General features: G+C 27.8%; 2 protein-coding genes across 3 annotated transcripts in view; one reads left to right on the plus strand and one right to left on the minus strand.

The window, feature by feature from the left end:
* Positions 1–24,461, plus strand: part of LOC144855288 (N-acylglucosamine 2-epimerase-like) — a 42,351-nt gene that overhangs the window by 12,334 nt on the left and 5,556 nt on the right. The gene's annotated exons all lie outside the window — the stretch shown is intronic.
* On the minus strand, positions 1,132–2,695 carry LOC144856140 (uncharacterized). Its single transcript, XM_078714104.1, has 3 exons — positions 2,692–2,695; positions 1,823–2,155; positions 1,132–1,636 (listed from the first exon to the last, which is right to left on the minus strand). Exons 1-3 carry the CDS (start codon positions 2,693–2,695, stop codon positions 1,146–1,148), a joined length of 828 nt encoding a protein of 275 aa, XP_078570230.1. The 3' UTR covers positions 1,132–1,145.

Here is a 24,461-nt window from a genome sequence, read left to right on the forward strand (position 1 = left end):
AAATCGTAAAGATTACATACAAAAAATGTTCCATGATCTAAACAAAAGTGATCGTTAATAATTATATTAATTAATACACAAAACATAAAAGTAGTATTCCTGCAAACACAGATTACTTTGTGCCATTTGGACACTTACAATTAATTTGTATAGATAGGAAAGTACAACTCTTTTCTTTCTTTTTTCTTGGAAATCCAAGAAATCCAAGGAAAAAATGTTCCATGATCTAAACAAAAGTGATTGTTAATAATTATATTAATTAATACACAAAACATAAAATTAGTATTCACTGCAAACACAGATTACTTTGTGCCATTTACAATTAATTTGTATAGATAGGAAAGTACAACTCTTTTCTTTCTTTTTTCTTGGAAATCCAAAAAATATTTATTATATATGGCCTTTGGCCCAAATAATATACAATGTAATAGTTAAATAAATATCATTTGAGTGCGTTTAAAAATTCTTTTCTAATTTAAATGAAAAAAATTAATATTTTTCAAGTTTAACAACAGTTAAAAGTTGTATACCATTGATGTACATACTATACAACTTAGTTGTAAAATAAGTTTTAGATAGATTTACACTGGAATATAAAAATGTGTCAGTTTAAGGTATCCTTAATAAAAAATACATATTTATTAAATAGAAATGAAATATTCTTTATTCATCCATCAAAACATTTTAAAAAAAAGGAGATTTATGTACTTCTAATGTACTTGCTAATTATGATATGGAATAAGATTTTTTTTAAACTAGCTACAGCTTAAACTAATACAACAACTGTAATCTGGCATTTGTGAACAAGTTTTATTCATAGTTTATATTATATAATTTTTATAAAATGATTTAAATAAAAGTACTAAAAGATTGTAACATGTTGTAATTTCTAATTCAAGTTCAAAAGACTTGCTGACACTGACACTAATACATTATTTTTAATTTATTTACTCATGGCTACCATTTATTAATATGCAACAATTTGTTTAAAAATTTACAGTCAGGCTTTAAATTATTAGTATGTATTATAAAGTAAAAGATTTTGAGGATAAAAGCGTTGTTTAATTGTCATTTAAAGTTTTACGTTTACAGATGTTATCTTATCAATTGTTTCATTTCGTGACTTTGGTTTTATTTCTAGTCTATTACACTCTTTGTTCATTTTCATTACGTCTTTGACCTCTGTGAATGTTTCTTATTTGAGGTTCAGGATTAGAAGCAAAGCAGCATAGCATGCGCTTAAATCCATTTCTTAACTCTGGAATACGCCACCAATATACAATGGGATTTAAAGCAGAATTCATCATCAGAAGCGGTAAAAAAATCTGATAAAAAGACTCAGTAAACGAGTCACAAAAGTTTGACTTAAGAAAGCATATTGACAATAACTGGGTTGGGAGTAAACAGAAAAACAGTGAAAAAAGTAGAATACTAAATGTGATAAAAACTGATCGTAATCTGGCCTTTTTAGCAGATCTAGCAGAAGCTGATTTGATTTGGTTAGTTTTACGTTTTAAAATAATATACATAGAAATATAAACAAATCCAACACTGGTGGTCAATGTCAAACTCAAAATGAGCAGAGGAATGTAAAAAAAAGTGTAGAAAGATGTAATGAAAAAATAGATTACTAAGCCTATTATCAAAATCCACATAAAAGTACATACTATTGCTAATTTCTTTTTAGAAACAAAGTTTTGGAATTTTATTGGAACAGAAATAACTAGAAAACGTTCCATACTCACAACAAAAACAAACAATAGTGAACAATTCATGAAAATTATCCCCATAACTACAATTGAACCATTTATTGGGGAATCACCATATGATGATATAAAAATAAAAGTAACAAGACAACTTAATATGTCAGCAACGGCCAAGTTAACAATCAAAACATTTGATTTCTTTCTTAGTTGTTGATTGCAGCAGACAACCAAAATAACAAACAGGTTTTCCAATATTCCTGCAGCCATAATGATATATGTGAACCAACTACTGGTTGGACTTATTGTCAAGTTCAAAAAGTGATAGTACTTGGGGAACTTCCATGAAGGGTAGTAAACATTCCATGAACTCTGGTAGGTCCATGAGAAGTCGAAATTGAAGTCGAAGTCAGAATCGAAGTAGAAACTGAAATCTGTTGCATTTTGCATATCTGTAAACAAATTGTGTAATTTTTAAACATTTTTAGGAGATATTCTCTTACAGTATATCAACTACAGTATATCAACTACAGTTTTTCTTAGGATTTTTCTTATTTCTTTGTTTGTCAATAGGCGATACGCTCTTACAGCGTATACCATCTCTTCTTGTATTGTTGGCAACCTCTTCTCGTATAGTTTATGCAAGTGACTTTTTGGTTGACGTCACATATCCCAGTAAACATATTGATACATATCTTCATTAACAAAAGGTAAAAAAACATGGGGTACTTTGATTTTTGGTGATTAATTCAATAAAGTAGCAAAGATTAAGACATTGTATAATATAAACTTTTTACAACAAATAATTATAAAAATTGTCTTTATCTGCAAAAGCTTTCCTAAAATTGTCAAAAGAACAAATTTATAATGATAGATTACACTAGACAAATAATAGCTATCAATCATCAAAAATGTTAAAACTAAATATTGTATGTTAGATCAATTTTACATTATAGTATTATAACTAATTATAAATGCTCAAACTTACCCATGATAAAAGTTGTCTAGATCTAGATCAGAACGCCTTTTTTTCAGTTTTCAGTGATTTGATAACAAAACTTGACCAACAGTAGAGATAAAATTATTTTATCAGTGCTCTATGGTTAGAGATAGCCAAACAGTGTTGCTGATGAATACCAAATAAAGTAATGCCCCATTGATAGTAATATTCTACAATAGAATACTCTGATTTATATGATTCAATGACCAATTAGAGTAGTAATTTATTAATAAAGAGAAACTGTGTATTTTGTAATATCACTATCACTTTTCTTTTCTACCTTTATAGCTATACACTTAGCTTTATATACACTTATAGCAAAATATAAAATAAAATTAATTTTTTTCCTAATTGATACTAAATTTAATGAGTTTATGTAGGTGTAATTGTGTTTTTATTTCTTTTATTGGTGCATGTGAAGTTTTTAATGTGTTCCTGGTTTTAATAGTTACTCTGATTTATAAGATTTAATTACCAATTGGGATAGTAATTTATTGTTGAAGAGAAACTGGGTATCACTGGCTTTTCTCTTTAGCTGTTGCTTGTAACAAAATAAAAAGAATGCTAATGAACTTATTCCTAATTGATACTAAATTTAATGAGTTTATGTAGTTGTAATTGTGTTTTTTTTTTTATTGGTACATGTGAAATTCCTGGTTAGTTCTTCCATGTTGTTGAAGCAAAATGTATTTGTATTTATCAAAGGTCTAATTCCTAGCTTGTTGCGTTTTATAAGATAATTTCCCAAATCACCATAAAATCAAAACATATTCCAGTTGTTTCATAAACCTCTCGAAGGACAAGCAAAAAATACTACTACTAATAAAATACATTTCTTAACTCTGGAATACGCCACCAATATACAATGTGATTTAAAGCAGAATTCATCATAAGAAGTGGTAAAAAAATTTGATTCAAAGGCTTTGCAAAAGACTTAAAATACTTGATGTAAACAAACATATTGCTAATAACTGGGTTGGTATTAAACAGAGAAACAGTGAAAAAAGTAGAATACTAAATGTGATGAAAACTGATCGTAATATGGCTTGTCTAGCAGATCTAGCAGAAGCTGATGCGATTTGGTTAGTTAAATACGTTTTAAAATAATGTACATAAAAATATAAACAAATCCAATAATGATGGTCAAAGTAAAACTGAAAATACACACAGAAATGAATGATAAAGTGACAGATTAGAATAAATGATGAAAAAGATTACTAAACCTAATGTTAAAATCCATATAAAAGTACATAATATTGATGTTATACTGCTGTTTGTTTTTATTGTTATTATTTTTCATTTATTCGATATTTGATTTATTGTCTCATATTTACTTTATCTGATTACTTTAGGTAATTATTTTATTTTAGTTTTAAAAGGGTACGTGACAAGAATAATTTATTCTTCTATATAGATCCTCAATATGATTCTAGTTGCTTTGTTTTCCATTAAATGTAAACTTTTTCTGTAGTCATGTCACATTAAAATAAAAATCACCATTGACGGAAAAAAAAGTAATTTATGTAATCTAAGTTTTGGCCATTTAGTAATTTGTGTCACAAAAGCAATAGGCAGTCACTTTAAAACAAATAAAACGATATCTGGTTGAGCTTTTCATAGAACCACCAATGAATGATAGCAATGACTAAAAGTGAGAGATATAATAACACAAAACAGCAAAAATATGTATAACATGACATATAGTAGCAATTTATTTAATTTATTTGATAAACTTCCCAAAAAGTTAAACATGTTTTTGTACAAGTGTATTTTATGTAATATAATAATTTTATTTATTTCTATAATTATAATGTACAAAATTGTATTTTACCGTTTTTTAATTAATAATGATACCAAGATATATAAACAATATAAAAGCTAAAAATTATTTACAAAAAATATCTAAATAGTAAGGAGTATCAAATATTCCATGATGTAAACAAAATTTCTTCTTGAAAACTACATGAATTAATACATAAATAATAATTCATTAAAAAAAAACACCTTTATTAAATTGAGTAAAATATTATTAATAAATGCATAAATATAAATGGATAAACATTCAGAAAAGTAGATGAAAAATACTTGATATTAAATTACTGAACCTTCAAAGCATTGATTATAATAGAAAGCTACAGTCATATACTAACAACTATAATATATGGAATTTATATACACTAATTATTCATAATTTGATGATAAATGGATTTTGATAAAATGTTTTAAAAATTCAAGCTTAAATGCCTTTTCAACTCAGAAAAAACATTTATAAATTTACAGCCCAACTTTGAAATTATTAGTATTATATTATTTAAAGTAAAAATTATTTATTTTAGAAAGAATCAATATATATCAAGTTTCTTTTTAAGCACTCATATTTTCTATTTAATTACTTTATTTATTTCCAGTTTATTACACTCTATCTTCATTCTCATGATCTCTTCGAATGTTTCTTATTTGAGGTTCATTGGAAGCAAAGCAGCATAGCACGCGCTTAAATCCATTTCTTAACTCTGAAATACGCCACCAATATACAATGGGATTTAAAGCATTCTTCACCACATTTAGATCAACAATAATGACAAATTGTCAGTAGGAGATTGAAATATTATTCATACATTCATAGTAATAATAAATGTACAGAAAAAAGTGAGCAAAGTAGATTACAGAGCTTATTATTAAATTACCTACAAAGCACAGTGAAAAAGAAATCTGAACTACAGCCTAAACTAATACCAACAACTGTGATATGCCATTTATGTACAAAAATTATTCATAATTTGATGATAAATAATGTTGATAGAATGCTTTAAAAGTATTGAAACTTTCATAATTCATATTCAATGTATTTTTGACACAATGAAAGTATAATATACTGTACTTAGAATAGAAACCAGTTTAATCATCATTTTTAAACAGTTTCTTTCACAGCACTTATAAATTGTTTGATTTACTGACATTGATTTATTTCCAATATATTACAGTACACTAATTCTTTTTGAAAAAAAACCAAAAAATTAGCGAAACTAACTCCCTTGACAGTTTCGCTTAAAATAAAAAAATGTTAACTGCAGTCTTAAACTTAATACAATCAACTGTTATCTGGCACTTGTTCCGTGTAAACAAATTGTTCATAGTTTTATAATAATATATGATTTTTATAAAATGATTTAAAAGTATTGAAAGATTTTAACATGTTGTAATTTTAATGTCTTGCTGACACTTAAAAAATATATTTACTACTGGCTACCATTTTTATATAATCTGCAACAAGTTACATCCAGGTTTAGAAATTACTAATATAATATATGTATTTATAGTATAAATCATTTACTTTTACAGAACATATCAATTGTTTTATTTGGTGACTTTGGTTTTATTTCTAGTTTATTACACTCTATGTTCATCTTCATTATCTCTTTGACCTCTTTGAATGTTTCTTATTTGAAGTTCAAGATTGGAAGCAAAACAGCATATCATGCGCTTAAAACCATTTCTTAACTCGGTAATACGCCACCAATATACAATGGGATTTAAAGCAGAATTCATCATCAGAAGGGGTAAAAATGTCTGATGGAAAGATATTGCAAATGAGTCACAATGATATGATGTAAAGTAACATATTGTCACCAACTGGGTTGGTATTAAACACACAAACAGTGAAAAAAGTAGAATACTAAATGTGATAAATACTGATCGTAATCTGGCCTGTCTAGCAGATCTAGCAGAAGCTGATGTAAGTTGATTAGTTTTACGTTTTAAAATAATGTAAATAGAAATATAAATAAATCCTATAATGATGGTCAAAGTAAAACTCAAAGAGTACAAAGTAAGCAGAACCTGATTGTGTAAGGTAAAAAATATAAAGAAAAATGATACTAAAACTGTTGTTAAAATCCATAAAAAAGTACACACTATTGCCAATTTCTTTATTGTAACAAATTGTTGGTATTTTATTGGAACAGCAATAGCTAGAAAACGTTCAATACTCACAGCAAGAACAAATAATAATGAAATATTCATCATTAATATCCCAATAGATACAACACCTGGATTAAAATACGTTGTTATCATAAACAATAAAGTAACAAGACAACTTAGTAAGTCAGCAACTGCCAAGTTGACAATCAAAACATTAGATTTCTTTCTTAGTTGTTGATTGCAGCAGACAACCAAAATAACCAACAGGTTTTCCAATATTCCTGCAACCATAATTATACATGTGAGATAAACACTGACCGGATGTATTGTTAATTTCAATGTAACATTAATATAATAATCCGATGAAATACTGTAGTAATCAAAAATATTGACATCTTCTGTATCCATTTTTTATGGTTTGTGCAGAATTGGTAAAATAAAAAAGTTTAAGGCATCAACAAACTCATCAGCCCTGTAAGAAAATGTAAATTAACTTACAGAATATCACATAACTTTTTAGTTTTTTATCACTTAAAAATATTTAATAGTAAAGTAGGTATAGGTAATAATACAAATAATAATTCTTGTGTCAAATAAAGTCAAAATTAAATAGATATGCCATACTTGGAATGCCTGTTGTACCAATTGTTTACGATATATGATAAAAAATATCTGTTTGGTAGTTTGTCAATAGTCTGGCTACCCTTTTGTAAAGTCTTCCGATATTTAATTTTTCCATTTGAAAGGAAAACTCTCTAAAAATGTCTTCAGGCAGACAATACAAATATTATAGTTAGATAGTTAGAATGAAATTTCCTAGAATGTTCTTAATTCTAAAGCATTAGTCTACTCTAGCAAAATGGTGTTTGGAATCTTTGTTGTTGAAACTGTTTGGTGAAGTTTGTGTTACTGGAGAGTCCAATGACGTAAGCCATATTAGCAAACAAAAAACACTATTCTAGCCTGCCACAAACTTTACCTGACATGGTTCCACGGTATCTTTATATGGAAGTAGTAATGTGGATTTTAAAAAAATTAATTCTAATATTTACCACAAAATGGTTTTTCACAGAATCGATTGGTTTTACAATACTTGATATTGTACTAATTCTGGAATAGTCACTCCACCTCTTTGCTTTCCTTCCTTATACTCTTATAACAAATTGAATACACATTTGTTAATTGATACTAAATTGAATGAGGTTTATGTAGTTGTAATTGTGTTTTTGTTTCTTTTATTGGTGCATGTGAAGTGTTTAATGTGTTCTTGGTTTTAATGGTTCTTTCATGTTGTTGAAGCAAATGTATTTGTCAAAGGTCAAATGCTTAGCATGTAAAATTTCATGACATAATTTCCTGAATCACCATAAAATCAGATTACAGATGCTATTTATTTATTTTATTTCATAAACCTCTTGAAGAACAAGCAAAATTGAACGTTACAAAATGATAAAATAGTTATTAGATAATAATAGAAAAATATTCTAATTTACACAAATTCCATGATAAAAAAAAGATTTAAAAATATGGTTTTAACAAACAGTAATTTAAATTTTTTATGTTCTAACATTTGTATCATAAATTAAAATTTAATATTATAAATAAACCAAAATAAATTTCCACTATTTAATATACTCATTTTTGTAAAAAAATTATAAAATATGCACATTTTTAACAAACTTAGCATCATAATTACAGATTTTTAATACAAGTTGGATAGCAATGGATAGAATATTTTATGGGCTTTCATTTGATACCAAATAGTTTTTCCAAACACTTAAATTATTTAATATTATATAAATAAACATAACAATTACGCTACCAAATATTAATTTTTTCTATAAAAGTAATCAAAATATGCACATTTTCCATACAATTAGCTTCATAATTAAAATTTTTCAATACAAGTTTGATAGCAATGGGTAGCATATTGTGTATGCTTTTATTTGATACCATACAATTTGTCCATTTGCATTTTAAAGAATAATTTAACCTGAAAATGTGTTTTTGGTCATTTTGGGGTCAAAGGTCAGTAAAAGCATTTCCGGCCATTTTTTCGCTAAAAGTTGTGTTAGACTGAATATAAATATGTATATTCTGAACAATTTGACACCAAAAGAACATTTGAATTATTTAATATTATAAATAAACCAAAATAAATTTCCACTATTTAATATACTCATTTTTGTAAAAAAATTATAAAATATGCACATTTTTAACAAACTTAGCATCATAATTACAGATTTTTAATACAAGTTGGGTAGCAATGGATAGAATATTTTATGGGCTTTCATTTGATACCAAATAGTTTTTCCAAACACCTAAATTATTTAATATTATATAAATAAACATAACAATTACGCTACCAAATATTCATTTTTTCTATAAAAGTAATCAAAATATGCACATTTTTCATACAATTAGCTTCATAATTAAATATTTTCAATACAAGTTGGGTAGCAGTGGGTAGCACATTATGTATGCTTTCATTTGATACCATACAGTTTGTCCATTGGCATTTTAAAGAATAATTTAACCCGAAAATGTGTTTTTTGTCATTTTAGGGTCAAAGGTCAGTAGAAGCATTTCCGGCCATTTTTTCGCTAAAAGTTGTGTTAGACTGAATATAAATATGTATATTCTGAACAATTTGACACCAAAAGAACATTTGAATTATTTAATATTATAAATAAACCAAAATAAATTTACACTATTTAATATACTCATTTTTGTAAAAAAATAATAAAATATGCACATTTTAAACAAAATTAGCATCATAAATACAGATTTTTAATACAAGTTGGGTAGAAATGGATGGAATATTTTATGGGCTTTCATTTGATACCAAATAGTTTTTCCAAATACTTAAATTATTTAATATTATAAATAAACATAACAATTACGCTACCAAATATTCATTTTTTCTATAAAATTAATCAAAATATGCACATTTTCCACACAATTAGCTTCATAATTAAATATTTTCAATACAAGTTGGGTAGCAGTGGGTAGCACATTATGTATGCTTTCATTTGATACCATACAGTTTGTCCATTTGCATTTTAAAGAATAATTTAACCCGAAAATGTGTTTTTTGGTCATTTTTGGGTCAAAGGTCAGTAAAAGCATTTCCGGTAATTTTTTCGCTAAAAGTTGTGTTAGACCGAATATAAATATGTATATTCTGAACAATTTGTCACCAAAACCAAATCTGTACGACAAGTGGTTGTCGAGATATAAGAACCACACATTTTTAACCTTTGACCCCGGTTTTGGGCATGTTCGCCCCGGATAGCAAATTTGGCACATATCCCATGTTGTTCCTTGGGGTCAAATTATCCTATAACAGTTGAGATATTCTCTCCTAAATTAAATGCATACAAATCTGACCCAGGTCCTAGACTATTTGTAGTTTTAATAAAGTTAATCACTTCTGTAGAAACAAAAACCTTGTAAAATGTCTTTAAGGTACCCTTAACATAAATATACATTTATTTAATAGAAATGATATTATTTATTAGTCATCTATCATATAATTCAGAGAAATACAAAAGAAAATGTAGAAAAATAGATTGATATTAATGTAGTGCTAATGATATGGAATAAAATTTTAAAGGAAACAAATTTTAACTGCAGTCTTAAACTTAATACAATCAACTGTTATCTGGAACAAATTTTTCATAGTTTTTTATACAATGATTTAAAAGTATTGAAAGATTTTAACATGTTGTAATTTCTAATTAAAGTTTAAATGTCTGGCTGACCCTTTATATGGCTACCATTCTTATATAATCTGCAACGAGTTACAGTCAGGTTTAGAAATTACTAATATATGTGTTTAAAGTAAAAGATATTTAGCATAGAAAGCATCTTTTATTTTACAGAACTTATCAATTGTTTTATTTGGTAACTTTGGTTTTATTTCCAGTCTATTACACTCTTTGTTCATCTTCATTACGTCTTTGACCTCTTTGAATGTTTCTCATTTGAGGTCCAAGATAGGAAGCAAAACAGCATAGCATGCGCTTAAAACCATTTCTTAACTCGGTAATACGCCACCAATATACAATGGGATTTAAAGCAGAATTCATCATCAGAAGTGGTAAAAAAATCTGATAGGAATAGTATTCAAATGAGTCACAATGATATGATGTAAGGAAACATATTGTCAACAACTGGGTTGGTATTAAACACATGAAAAGTGAAAAAAGTAGAACACTAAATGTGATAAAAACTGATCGTAATCTGGCCTGTCTAGCAGATCTAGCAGTAACTGATGCGAGTTGGTTAGTTTTATGTTTTAAGATAATGTACATAAAAATATAAACAAATCCAATAATGATAGTCAAAGTAAAACTCAAAGAGAACACAGTAAACAGAACCTGATCATATAAGTTACTAAATATAAAGAAAAACCATACTAAAACTGTTGTTAAAGTCCATAAAAAAATACACACTATTGCCAATTTCTTTTTTGTAACAAATTGTTGGTATTTTATTGGAGCAGCAATAGCTATAAAACGTTCAATACTCACAGCAAGAACAAATATTAATGAACTATTCATCATTAATATCCCAACAGTTACAGTTCCAACACCTGGATTAAAATACCTTATTATCATAAACAATAAAGTAACAAGACAACTTAGTATGTCAGAAACTGCCAAGTTGACAAGCAAAACATTAGATTTCTTTCTTAGTTGATGATTGCAGCAGACAACCAAAATAACAAACAGGTTTTCCAATATTCCTGCAACCGTAATTATACTTGTGAGATAAACAGTGACCGGATGTATTGTTAAATTCAATGTAAAATTATTATAATAATAATAATAATAATCCAATGAAATACTGTAGTAATCAAAACTATTGACATCTTCTGTATCCATTTTTGATGGTTTTTGCAGAATTGGTAAAATAAAAAAGTTTAAGGCATCAACAAACTCATCAGCCCTGTAAGAAAATGTAAATTAACTTACAGAATATCACAACATTTTTTTATTTTTTTATCACTTAAAAATATTTAATAGTAAAGTAGGTATAGGTAATAATACAAATAATTAGACTAACACAACAAAAATATTCAAATAAAGTTAAAATTTAGTCAATTCAATTCCACTTGTTTAAAATAGATGATAATTCCAATATATATTAAATATTTTTTTGGTAGTTTGTAAATAGTTTGGCTACCCTTTTGTAAAGTCTTCTGATATTTATTTTTCCACTTGGAAGGAAAACTCTCTAAAAATATCTTCAGGCAGACAATACAAATATTATTGTTAGTTAGATTTACATTTCCTAGAATGTTCTTAATTCTAAAGCATATACAGTAGTCTACTCTAGCAAAATGTGGATTTAAAAAATTTATTCTAATATTTACCACAAAATGAATTTTTCACAGAATCAATTGGTTTTACAATACTTGATATTGTACTAATTCTGGAATAGTCACTCCACCTCTTTGCTTTCCTTCTTTATACTCTTATAACAAATTGAATACACATTTGTTAATTGATACTAAATTGAATGAGGTTTATGTAATTGTGTTTTTGTTCCTTTTATTGGTGCATGTGAAGTTTTTTTTTTTGTGTTCTTGGTTTTAATGGTTCTTAAATGTTGTTGACCAGTACCATTTCATGAGATAATTTCCTGAATCACCATAAAATCAGATTACAGATGCTATTTATTTATTTTATGTTTAACACAAAAAAATGTGTAGTAAGTACATACATTGGTTTACTTTCTTACTTAATTTCCAAATAGTTAGAAATTAATAATGAATAAGTTACACTAGGAAATAACAAAGCTATCAATGTAAATTCTCAAAATTAGTTAAAAAGTAAGACATTGTAAAACTGAATATTACAAGTACTATATGTTCATATTTACCCATAAGTTGGTTGATCCAGATGTTGATAAATATTCTTCAGGGATGTGTTAAAGAACTTAAATGCATATAAAGAAACTTTTTCATCAATGCTCTTTGGTATGATGGACAAACTTAATGTGTCTTCGTTTACTGGTAACAACGAAATCGGGCTATGTATAGGTCATTTTAATATTTTATGATTTCTACAATTACCGCCAGTAATAATTTTATTGATGGCGAGAAACTCTACCATAGAAAATGTGTACCAGCAAGTATGACATTATTGAAACATAATTGTAATCTTGTAAGGTAAAGAGCAGGCCTTGTCTTTTAAAGCGAGCGAGTGCGATCACTCAACAAACACACTCCTAAACTGCCCTTGATTTACAACATGCTTAAATTTGGTAAACTTCTACACACCAAAATACAAACAGCACACCTACAGAACCCCTGCATATATTGAGGAGTGCAATTTGTAGCACACCTATAATTTTCAAAAGAAAGCCTGAAAGAGGGGATAGTTGAACCATACAATTTGTTATGATACATGTCCTTATAAGGGCACCTTGTTTTAACAAATTCTATGAAGATATACTCCATATTTTTTTTAATAAACGCCCCAGGTTGTTCAGGAAGGTTTTTAGGGGGGTGTTTATTCGAGGGAAGCGTTTGTTCGGGGAGACGTTTATTTTTTTGGATGTAATATGGTAACATTTATAATCAAATGAACATTATTAATAAATATCAAGAAGTAATAAAATACAGTAAAAATTGTATCAAAATGCTTGGTAAATTTAGATAATGTCAATCAATGAATTCTACTACAAATAGAAATGTGTTGTAATACAATATTGTATATATATGCATGTGGCGGGTGTTTATTCCTTGAAATAAAGGCCCCAGAGTATTTATTCGAGGAGGAGTTTATTCTAAATGATGTTTATTCAAAGCAGGGCGTTTATTCGAATACATACGGTATGTGCAAATTGTGTTTTTGAGCATTTGGACACATTTCATTTCATAGAATGTTTTATTTCAACAAATTATTTTTTCTATGGAGGTAAAGAGTATTAATTGAAATACTGATATAAAAGAGTGATTTTGACTTTCACATTTGTGTACTCTATAAATCTAGTATGTAATTTGTTTAATACTGAAATTAATGTATCTTAGAAAAAGTTTAAATGTTAGAATGACTCTCATTGTAGACTGATGTACACATGATTTTCCACTGAGAAGTCTTCCGAAATCTCTGCTTCCTGGATGAGTTCGTCCACCTTTAATTTATTTTAGTTATTCTAAATCTTTGAAAAAATTTAGTTTGGTAAGATTATTTTGATTATTAGTTTGGTAAGATTAGTTTGATTATTTAGTTTCTAAGGTCTTATTGTGGTGAGCAGTGTTTCTGTCTTTTGATGTTATGTCTTTTTCTCTAGAAAATGCCCCAGAAGTTGCCATCTTGAAGGAATAATTACTAGCAATAAAGGATATGTGTACTGTCACATCTGTTATAATTTCTTATTAGATAGTTTAAGTTCGTATATTATTTCTGTGAAATTGCTTTCTGTGATATGTATTTAGTTTGTGTTATAATCTGTTGTGATGTCCCACATGATTAAATTATAAGTTAGCATTGGTTTAGCTAGAGTCGTACAGTCGCTGCTTTTTTTTTTCATTTCATACACATCCAACATTAAGAACAAACTCGCCAATTACAGGATGGATAAACTATTTCATAATTTATCGTGCTTATAAACTAAGTCTCATTGCTTTCCAATTTCTGAGGACTATTAAACCAGATAAATTGTGTAGAACTGGATATGTCAGTGTTTGTAGCTCCAATAATTTGTTTGTTTAATCCTGTTTGACTTTAAAAGAAACCTTATATCTTAAGTTTAATCTACTTTCAATGTTTTGGCCATTTGTAATTTATGTCGCAAAATCAGTCATTTTAAAAACAAATTCTACGACATAAACCATACAATAGTTGAGTTATTAGATAGAAATAACATAAGTGAAGTATAGAAAAAATTAACTTATAATCGACTGATGAGGATATAATCCAATCAAAATTTAACACAAAATAAACAAGTATACCATATAATATGTTATTTATTTAATATTTATTTCATAAATGTCCCAAGAAGTTAAACAATACAAAACATAATAAGAATCTACAAAATTATCAAAAAATTGTAACAAATATCAAATACTCCATAATCAAAAGAAAAGATTATTCTTGATAATTATGAAATACACAAATAATAAAATGATTGATTTACACTGGAAAAAAAAAGCATGAAATATACTTAATAAAACACATCATTTATTAAATTGAGTAATATTTACACATGCATAAATATATAATAAATAAACATTGAGAGAAATGATATAAATAGAAAGAAATCTTAACTAAAGCACTACATCTGTAATATATACAATATATAATATATATATTTATACAACTGTATATTATACAATGCTTTAAAATTCAAGCCCAAATGCCTTTTTGACACAGAAAACCTTACAAATTTACAGCCCATAACTTTGAAAAAATGAGTATTAAAGTAAAACGTTTTAGAAATAGAAAGTATATATAAACATTACAGAAAGTATATTTCAATTATCGTATTATTTTATTTTAGGCACTCATATTGTCCATTTTATATTTATTACATTACACTCTTTGTTCTTCATGATGACCTCTTTGAACTATTTCAATGGTTCTTGTTTGAGGTTCACTGGAAGCAAAGCAGCATAGCATACGCTTAAAACCGTTTCTTAACTCTGGAATACGCCACCAATATACAATTGGATTTAAAGCAGAATTCATCATAAGAAGCCGTAACAAAATCTGATATAAAAACTCTGCAAACAAGTCACAATGAGTTGACGTAAGCAAACATATCAAAGTGGTTTGATATTAAACACAAGAAAAGTGATTTAAATATAATTAAAAAACCATTTCTTAACTCTGGAATACACCACCAATATACAATGGGATTTAGAAGCAGAAACAAAATCTGACTAGATTTTAACTCGTCACTATGGACGAGTTAGGTTATCCACCGCGCAAATGCCTCTTGCATGTCATACGCTAGAATATACAAATTTTGACAATACATTAAATAAAAATGTATAATAATAATATATATATACATACTGTCTATTTTATATCATTAATAAAGTAATAACAACTTTACATTAGACAAATTCCATGATATAAACAAAACATGTTCTTGATATGACTTGAACAGTGTAAATGACATAGAAATTGATTTAATATTAAGCAAAACAATTTCACAACAGATTACATACACCAATTAATACCCCAATTGACTATTCTTCGCCTCATTTAAAACAACAATAATGACAAATTGTCAGTAGGAGACTGAAATATTATTCATACATCCATCATAAACATTCAAAGTGAATAATATTAAATGTACAGAAAAAAGATGAATAAAGTAGATAAAAAAAACTTATAAAAATTAAAATGAAAAAGAAATCTTAACTAATCCCTAAACTAATACCAACAACTGTGATATGCCATTTATGTACAAATATTATTCATAATTTGATGATAAATAATGTTGACAGAATGCTTTAAAAGTATTGAAACTTTCATAATTCATTTTCAATGTTTTTTTGACACAAAGAAATACATGTACATTATATTTACTTTACTCTATTAGCATTGTATAAAGAAAGTGTAATATATTTTGAATAGAAACCATGTTCAATCATCATTTAAAGTTTCTTTCACAGCACTTATTGTTTGATTTACTGATATTGATTTTTTCCAATATATTACACTCTTTGTTCTTATTTGAGGTTCAGGAATAGAAACAAGGAAGCATAGTACATGCCTAAATCCATTTCTTAACTCTAGAATGCGTACGCCACCAATAACAGCTTGTAACAATATCAATGTACAACATAGTTGTAAAATAAGTTTAAAATAGAATTCACTGAAATACAAATAATGTGTCAGTTTAAAGTTGTATTTTCCCCCAAAAACATGAAAAATAAAGATTAATAAAATCAGACTTTGAATATATTGTTTTGTAGTTATAATAAAGTTAATCACTTCTGTAGAAACAAAAACCTTGTAAAATGTCTTTAAGGTACCCTTAACATAAATATACATTTATTTAATAGAAATGATATTATTTATTAGTCTATCATATAATTCAGAGAAGTACAAAAGAAAATGTAGAAAAATAGATTGATATTAATGTAGTGCTAATGATATGGAATAACATTTTAAAGGAAACAAATTTTAACTGCAGTCTTAAACTTAATACAATCAACTGTTATCTGGAACAAATTTTTCATAGTTTTTTATACAATGATTTAAAAGTATTGAAAGATTTTAACATGTTGTAATTTCTAATTAAAGTTTAAATGTCTGGCTGACCCTTTATATGGCTACCATTCTTATATAATCTGCAACGAGTTACAGTCAGGTTTAGAAATTACTAATATATGTGTTTAAAGTAAAAGATATTTAGCATAGAAAGCATCTTTTATTTTACAGAACTTATCAATTGTTTTATTTGGTAACTTTGGTTTTATTTCCAGTCTATTACACTCTTTGTTCATCTTCATTACGTCTTTGACCTCTTTGAATGTTTCTCATTTGAGGTCCAAGATAGGAAGCAAAACAGCATAGCATGCGCTTAAAACCATTTCTTAACTCGGTAATACGCCACCAATATACAATGGGATTTAAAGCAGAATTCATCATCAGAAGCGGTAAAAAAATCTGATAGGAATAGTATTCAAATGAGTCACAATGATATGATGTAAGGAAACATATTGTCAACAACTGGGTTGGTATTAAACACATGAAAAGTGAAAAAAGTAGAACACTAAATGTGATAAAAACTGATCGTAATCTGGCCTGTCTAGCAGATCTAGCAGTAACTGATGCGAGTTGGTTAGTTTTATGTTTTAAGATAATGTACATAAAAATATAAACAAATCCAATAATGATGGTCAAAGTAAAACTCAAAGAGAACACAGTAAACAGAACCTGATCATATAAGTTACTAAATATAAAGAAAAACAATACTAAAACTGTTGTTAAAGTCCATAAAAAAATACACACTATTGCCAATTTCTTTTTTGTAACAAATTGTTGGTATTTTATTGGAGCAGCAATAGCTATAAAACGTTCAATACTCACAGCAAGAACAAATATTAATGAACTATTCATCATTAATATCCCAACAGTTACAATTCCAACACATGGATTAAAATACCTTATTATCATAAACAATAAAGTAACAAGACAACTTAGTATGTCAGAAACTGCCAAGTTGACAAGCAAAACATTAGATTTCTTTCTTAGTTGATGATTGCAGCAGACAGCAAAAATAACAAACAGGTTTTCCAATATTCCTGCAACCGTAATTATACTTGTGAGATAAACAGTGACCGGATGTATTGTTAAATTCAATGTAAAATTATTATAATAATAATAATAATCCAATGAAATACTGTAGTAATCAAAACTATTGACATCTTCTGTATCCATTTTTGATGGTTTTTGCAGAATTGGTAAAATAAAAAATTTAAGGCATCAACAAACAAAATCAAATCAGCCCTGTAAGAAAATGTAAATTAACTTACAGAATATCACAACATTTTTTTATTTTTTTATCACTTAAAAATATTTAATAGTAAAGTAGGTATAGGTAATAATACAAATAATTAGACTAACACAGCAAAAATATTCAAATAAAGTTAACATTTAGTCAATTCAATTCCACTTGTTTAAAATAGATGATAATTCCAATATATATTAAATATTTTTTTGGTAGTTTGTAAATAGTTTGGCTACCCTTTTGTAAAGTCTGATGAGTCTGATATTTATTTTTCCACTTGGAAGGAAAACTCTCTAAAAATGTCTTCAGGCAGACAATACAAATATTATTGTTAGATTTACATTTCCTAGAATGTTCTTAATTCTGAAGCATATACAGTAGTCTACTCTAGCAAAATGGGGATTTAAAAAAAATTTATTCTAATATTTACCACAAAATGAATTTTTCACAGAATCAATTGGTTTTACAATACTTGATATTGTACTAATTCTGGAATAGTCACTCCACCTCTTTGCTTTCCTTCTTTATACTCTTATAACAAATTGAATACACATTTGTTAATTGATACTAAATTGAATGAGGTTTATGTAATTGTGTTTTTGTTCCTTTTATTGGTGCATGTGAAGTTTTTTTTTTTGTGTTCTTGGTTTTAATGGTTCTTAAATGTTGTTGACCAGTACCATTTCATGATATAATTTCCTGAATCACCATAAAATCAGATTACAGATGCTATTTATTTATTTTATTTCATAAACTTCCTGAAGGACAAGCAACATGTACAATGGTTAAACAATACAAAATGAGATAATGAATAGAAAAATAGTAATAAGTAATGTAATAATTTACACTATCACAGATTCCATGATAAAAAAAAGATTTTAGAATATGATTTTAACAGGCAAACAGTAACCGAATCGAAAATGAAGTTAATAGTAAACAAAGAATTGAATTACATTTGTATAGAATTAAATGATTGAACTAATGAACTAATATTTGAAAGTTGATTCGAAATTGATTTTTCGCATTTAATAATTTTCAGTGAAACATGCAATTTTTTTTCAAAGAAAGTTAGCGCATGATATAAATTACACTATTGCTAAGTTTCAATTTAAATTGGTATATGGTTTTCGATCTATGTTAAATACACGAAATTCATAAAATCGCGCGTAACTTATGCTACGCGACTCTAAAGTCATAATAACGAAGTTTCTTGCACATCTACAAATAGAGTTCAATCTTCTGACAAAGTTATACAATCTTATGACGTTGACTAGAATTAGAGATACGCTGCGAACAAAATTCGTGGAAAGAAAGAAGAATATAGAAGGAAAACAAAAATTGTGGCAATAACAAGGGGTTATCTTCCAAGTGCGGATAACCAAATATAATAGATTGATATTAATTTATAGCAAATTACGATATGGAACAAAATTGAAAAGGAAACAACGCTTTAACTAGAACCATAAACTAATACAACAACTGTAATCTGGCATTTATGAACAACTTATTCATTGTTTTAAATATAATATGATTTTTATACAATAATGTAAAAGTATTGAAATATTTTAAATATTTCAAGTTCAAAAGCCTTGCTGACCACAATATATTTACTCATGGCTACCATTCATTATATAATATGCAACAATTTGTTTAAAAATTTGCAGTCAGGCTTGAAAATGATTAGTATGAATTATAAAATATAAAATATTTAGAATAGAAAAGCATCGTTTCATCATCATTTAAAGTTTTACTTTTACAGAATCGTTTCATTTAGTGAATTATATTTATTTCTAGTATATTACACTTAATCTTCATCTTCATTACATTTTTTACCTCTTTGAATGTGTCTTATTTGAGGTTCTGGATTTAAAGCAAAGCAACTTAGCATATGCTTAAAACCATTTCTTAACACACATTGAATTGATGTAGCAAAGAAACATATTCCTAATAACTGGTTTGGTAGTAAACAAAAAAACAATGAAAAAAGTAGAATACTAAATGTGATAAATACTGATCGTAATCTGGCCTGTCTAGCAGATCTAGCAGTAGCTGATGCGAGTTGATTAGTTTTACGTTTTAAAATAATGTAAATAGAAATATAAACAAATCCAACTATTGTGATCAGAGTCAAACTCAGACCAAATGCATAAATATATGACAAACAATTGAATACTGTTATTATCCATAAGGAAATACAAGATTTTGCTAATCTCATTTTTGTAACAATGTTTTGGTATTTTTATGGAGCAGCAATAGCTATGAAACGTTCAATACTCACTGCAAAAACAAATAATAGTGAAGAAGTCATTATAGATGCCCCTATAAATACCACCAAACCAATTGAAGAAAAAGACAAAACACAAAATAAAATCATGAATGAAAAGATAGCAAGACAAGTTAGTAAGTCAGCAACAACCAAGTTGACAAGCAAAACATTAGATTTCTTTCTTAGTTGATGATTGCAGCAGACAACCAAAATAACAAACAGGTTTCAAATATTCCTACACCCGTAATGATAATAGTGAGAAAAGAACTGATTGGATGTAAGTCTTCTATCTTTGAAATCCATGTAATATTCATTCTTAGTTTGTTTCAGCGAAAGTAGTTTGATGTAAGTATATTTACTGAACTCGCATATCTGTAAGAAAATTTATAATTCAACTAAAAATAACATTACATTTTTTTGTAAATGGTCATAAGAAATAACATAGATTCTATATTTTTGTTTTTGTTTACCATTACTGCTCGTCTGTCTAAGTTGGCCTTTATCGATCATTTTTTCTTGAAAATAAAGGAACTTTACATGCTCATAAGCTTACCAATTATAAGTTGGCTATAGATCCAAATGTTGATAAAAACACAATTTTTTCCATTTTCACCATAAAGTTCTTAAGTGACTTATTAAAAAGGCTACCAATGCTTATAATTATTATTGTAGCGCAGAGATTAACTTCATGGTAAAAGATCGATTTTACGTATTAGATAATGTGTACCAGCAAGTATATATAATTATGTTGAGTCAAGACAAAATAGTTAGCAATAAAAATGTCTAAAAAGATGATGATGCTATTAAGTTTTATTTATATTTCATAAATCTTCTCAACAATAAGCCAAATATACAATATTTTGATAAAAATGTATAATAATAATATTGTCTATTTTATATCATTAATAAAGTAATAAAATATTTACACTAGACAAATTCCATGATATAAACATGACTTTGACAAACAGTTTAAATGATTTAATATTAAACAAAACGTTTTCACCAATTTTTACCCCAATTGACTCATTTAGATCAACAATAATGACAAATTGTCAGTAGGAGAGTGAAATATTATTTATACATCCATCATAAACATTCAGAGTGAATAATATTAAATTTACAGAAAAAGGTGAGCAAAGTAGATAAACAGAGCTTATTTTATTAAAGTACCTACAAAGCACAGATATGAGTATAAAATGAAAAAGAAATCTTAACTACAGCCTAAACGAATACCTAATGTGATATGCCATTTATGTACAAAAATTGTTCATAAGTTGATGATAAATAATTTTGATAGAATGCTTTACAAGTATTGAAACTTTAATAATTCATGTTCAAGTGTCTTTTTGACACAAAGAAATATATGTACATTTGCTACCATTATATTTACAGTCTATTTATTAGTATTATATAAAGTAAAATATATTTAGCCATACTTCAATCATATTTAAAGTTTCTTTCATAGCACTGTTTGATTTACTGACATTATTATTATTATTCTACATTAGATCTTTGACTTACACTAATGTTTCTTATTTAAGGTTCAGGATTTGAAGTAAACCAGCATAGCATACGCTTAAATCCATTTCTTAAATCGGAAATACGCCACCAATATACAATAGGATTTAAAGCTGAATTCAGCATCAGAAGCGGTAAAAAAATCTGATATAAAAACTCTGCAAACGAGTCACAATGAGGTGATGTAATGTAACATATTGTCAACAACTGGGTTGGTATCAAACAGAAAAACAGTGAAAAAAGTAGAATACTAAATGTGATAAATACTGATCGTAATCTGGCCTGTCTAGCAGATCTAGTAGTAGCTGATGCGAGTTGGTTAGTTTTATGTCTTAAAATAATGTACATAGAAATATAAACAAATCCAACAGTGGTTGTCAGTATAAAACTTACAGGTAACACAGCAATGAAGAAAATTAATCTGGGGACTTTACCGTTAAAAATTAAAATTAAGCATAAAACTATTGTCCATACAAAAGTACATACTATTGCCAATTTCTTTTTCGTAACCAGGTTTTGATATTTTAATGGAGCAGCAATAGCTAGAAAACGATCCATACTCACAGAAAGAACAAACAACAATGAACAATTCATCATTAATATCCCCAAAAATACAAAAGGATAAGGAGGAAAAAGGACAGAATAATGAATATAAAATGTTATAATATAAACTAATGTAACAAGACAACTTAATATATCAGCAACTGCCAAGTTAACAAGCAAAACATTAGATTTCTTTCTTAGTTGTTGATTGCAGCAGACAACCAAAATAACAAACAGGTTTTCCAATATTCCTGCAGCCATAATGATACATGTGAGATAAACACTGATTGGACTCATGTAAACAAAATGCTTGTAGTAGTAATCAAAGTAATTGAAATCTGTTGTAGTTTGGATATCTGTAAGAAAAATTGTTTTTATTTATTTTTTTTTAATGTCTTACAATTGTCAAGTAGTTACAAATTAGTAATGGGTAAACTAAGAAAACAACTAGCTCTCCTCAATCCTAAAAAAATAATAATAATTATTAATAATATTAATGATTATTATTATTATTATTTACCCATAAGTTTGTTAGATCCAAGTCTTCAATTTCACTCAAAATTCTTCTTTGACCAGAATGTTTCATCAATGTAGTCAGTAATGCTTCCAGTCAGTAATGCTTCCAGTCAGTAATGCCTCCAGTCAGTAATGCTTCCAGTCAGTAATGCTTCCAGTCAGTAATGCCTCCAGTCAGTAATGCTTCCAGTCAGTAATGCTTCCAGTCAGTAATGCTTCCAGTCAGTAATGCTTCCAGTCAGTAATGCTTCCAGTCAGTAATGCTTCCAGTCAGTAATGCTTCCAGTCAGTAATGCTTCCAGTCAGTAATGCTTCCAGTCAGTAATGCTTCCAGTCAGTAATGCTTCCAGTCAGTAATGCTTCCAGTCAGTAATGCTTCCAGTCAGTAATGCCTCCAGTCAGTAATGCCTCCAGTCAGTAATGCTTCCAGTCAGTAATGCTTCCAGTCAGTAATGCTTCCAGTCGGTAATGCTTCCAGTCGGTAATGCTTCCAGTCGGTAATGCTTCCAGTCGGTAATGCTTCCAGTCGGTAATGCTTCCAGTCGGTAATGCTTCCAGTCGGTAATGCTTCCAGTCGGTAATGCTTCCAGTCGGTAATGCTTCCAGTCGGTAATGCTTCCAGTCGGTAATGCTTCCAGTCGGTAATGCTTCCAGTCGGTAATGCTTCCAGTCGGTAATGCTTCCAGTCGGTAATGCTTCCAGTCGGTAATGCTTCCAGTCGGTAATGCTTCCAGTCGGTAATGCTTCCAGTCGGTAATGCTTCCAGTCGGTAATGCTTCCAGTCGGTAATGCTTCCAGTCGGTAATGCTTCCAGTCGGTAATGCTTCCAGTCGGTAATGCTTCCAGTCGGTAATGCTTCCAGTCGGTAATGCTTCCAGTCGGTAATGCTTCCAGTCGGTAATGCTTCCAGTCAGTAATGCTTCCAGTCAGTAATGCCTTCCAGTCAGTAATGCTTCCAGTCAGTAATGCAGTAGCAATATTTTATTGGGTCACTTTAATACTATATGATCAGAATCATGTTTCCTAGAATGCTCTAATTCCAAGTTTTGGTTAACCACCATTATTAGCTTTATTTTGTAAAGAACAATGGACAATGGGTGTAACAAGGAAGTGTAACGTTATTTGACAAGAAATATTTCTTCCAAAAAATGACTTTGTGACGTAACCATTTTAAATTATTGTTCTTCAGAAATAATGATTTTAATATAGTCTGGCCTACTGTACAGAACAAAAATATTATCATAAACTAAACTACAGTATATGTACATATTCCAGGGTAGGAGCATTAGTATTTATTATAATAAAGAAAGAATTAAGAAAAAATGACTTGTAGTTTTTTAAATATAGAGTCCAAAACATCGCCAAAAATAAGTTTTTAGCCAATTGTATAAACTACGCCTGTTTTGATAAAATAATTACATAAAATTACAGTTTTTAGTAATATATTTTGTATCAACATATTTCTCCATCTTGTTTGTCTCACTATAATTATATTAAACTATATATTTCTTAC

The sequence above is a fragment of the Antedon bifida genome, chromosome 11 (assembly GCF_963402885.1).
Source record: "Antedon bifida chromosome 11, ecAntBifi1.1, whole genome shotgun sequence".
Classification (NCBI taxonomy): Eukaryota; Metazoa; Echinodermata; class Crinoidea; order Comatulida; family Antedonidae; genus Antedon; species Antedon bifida.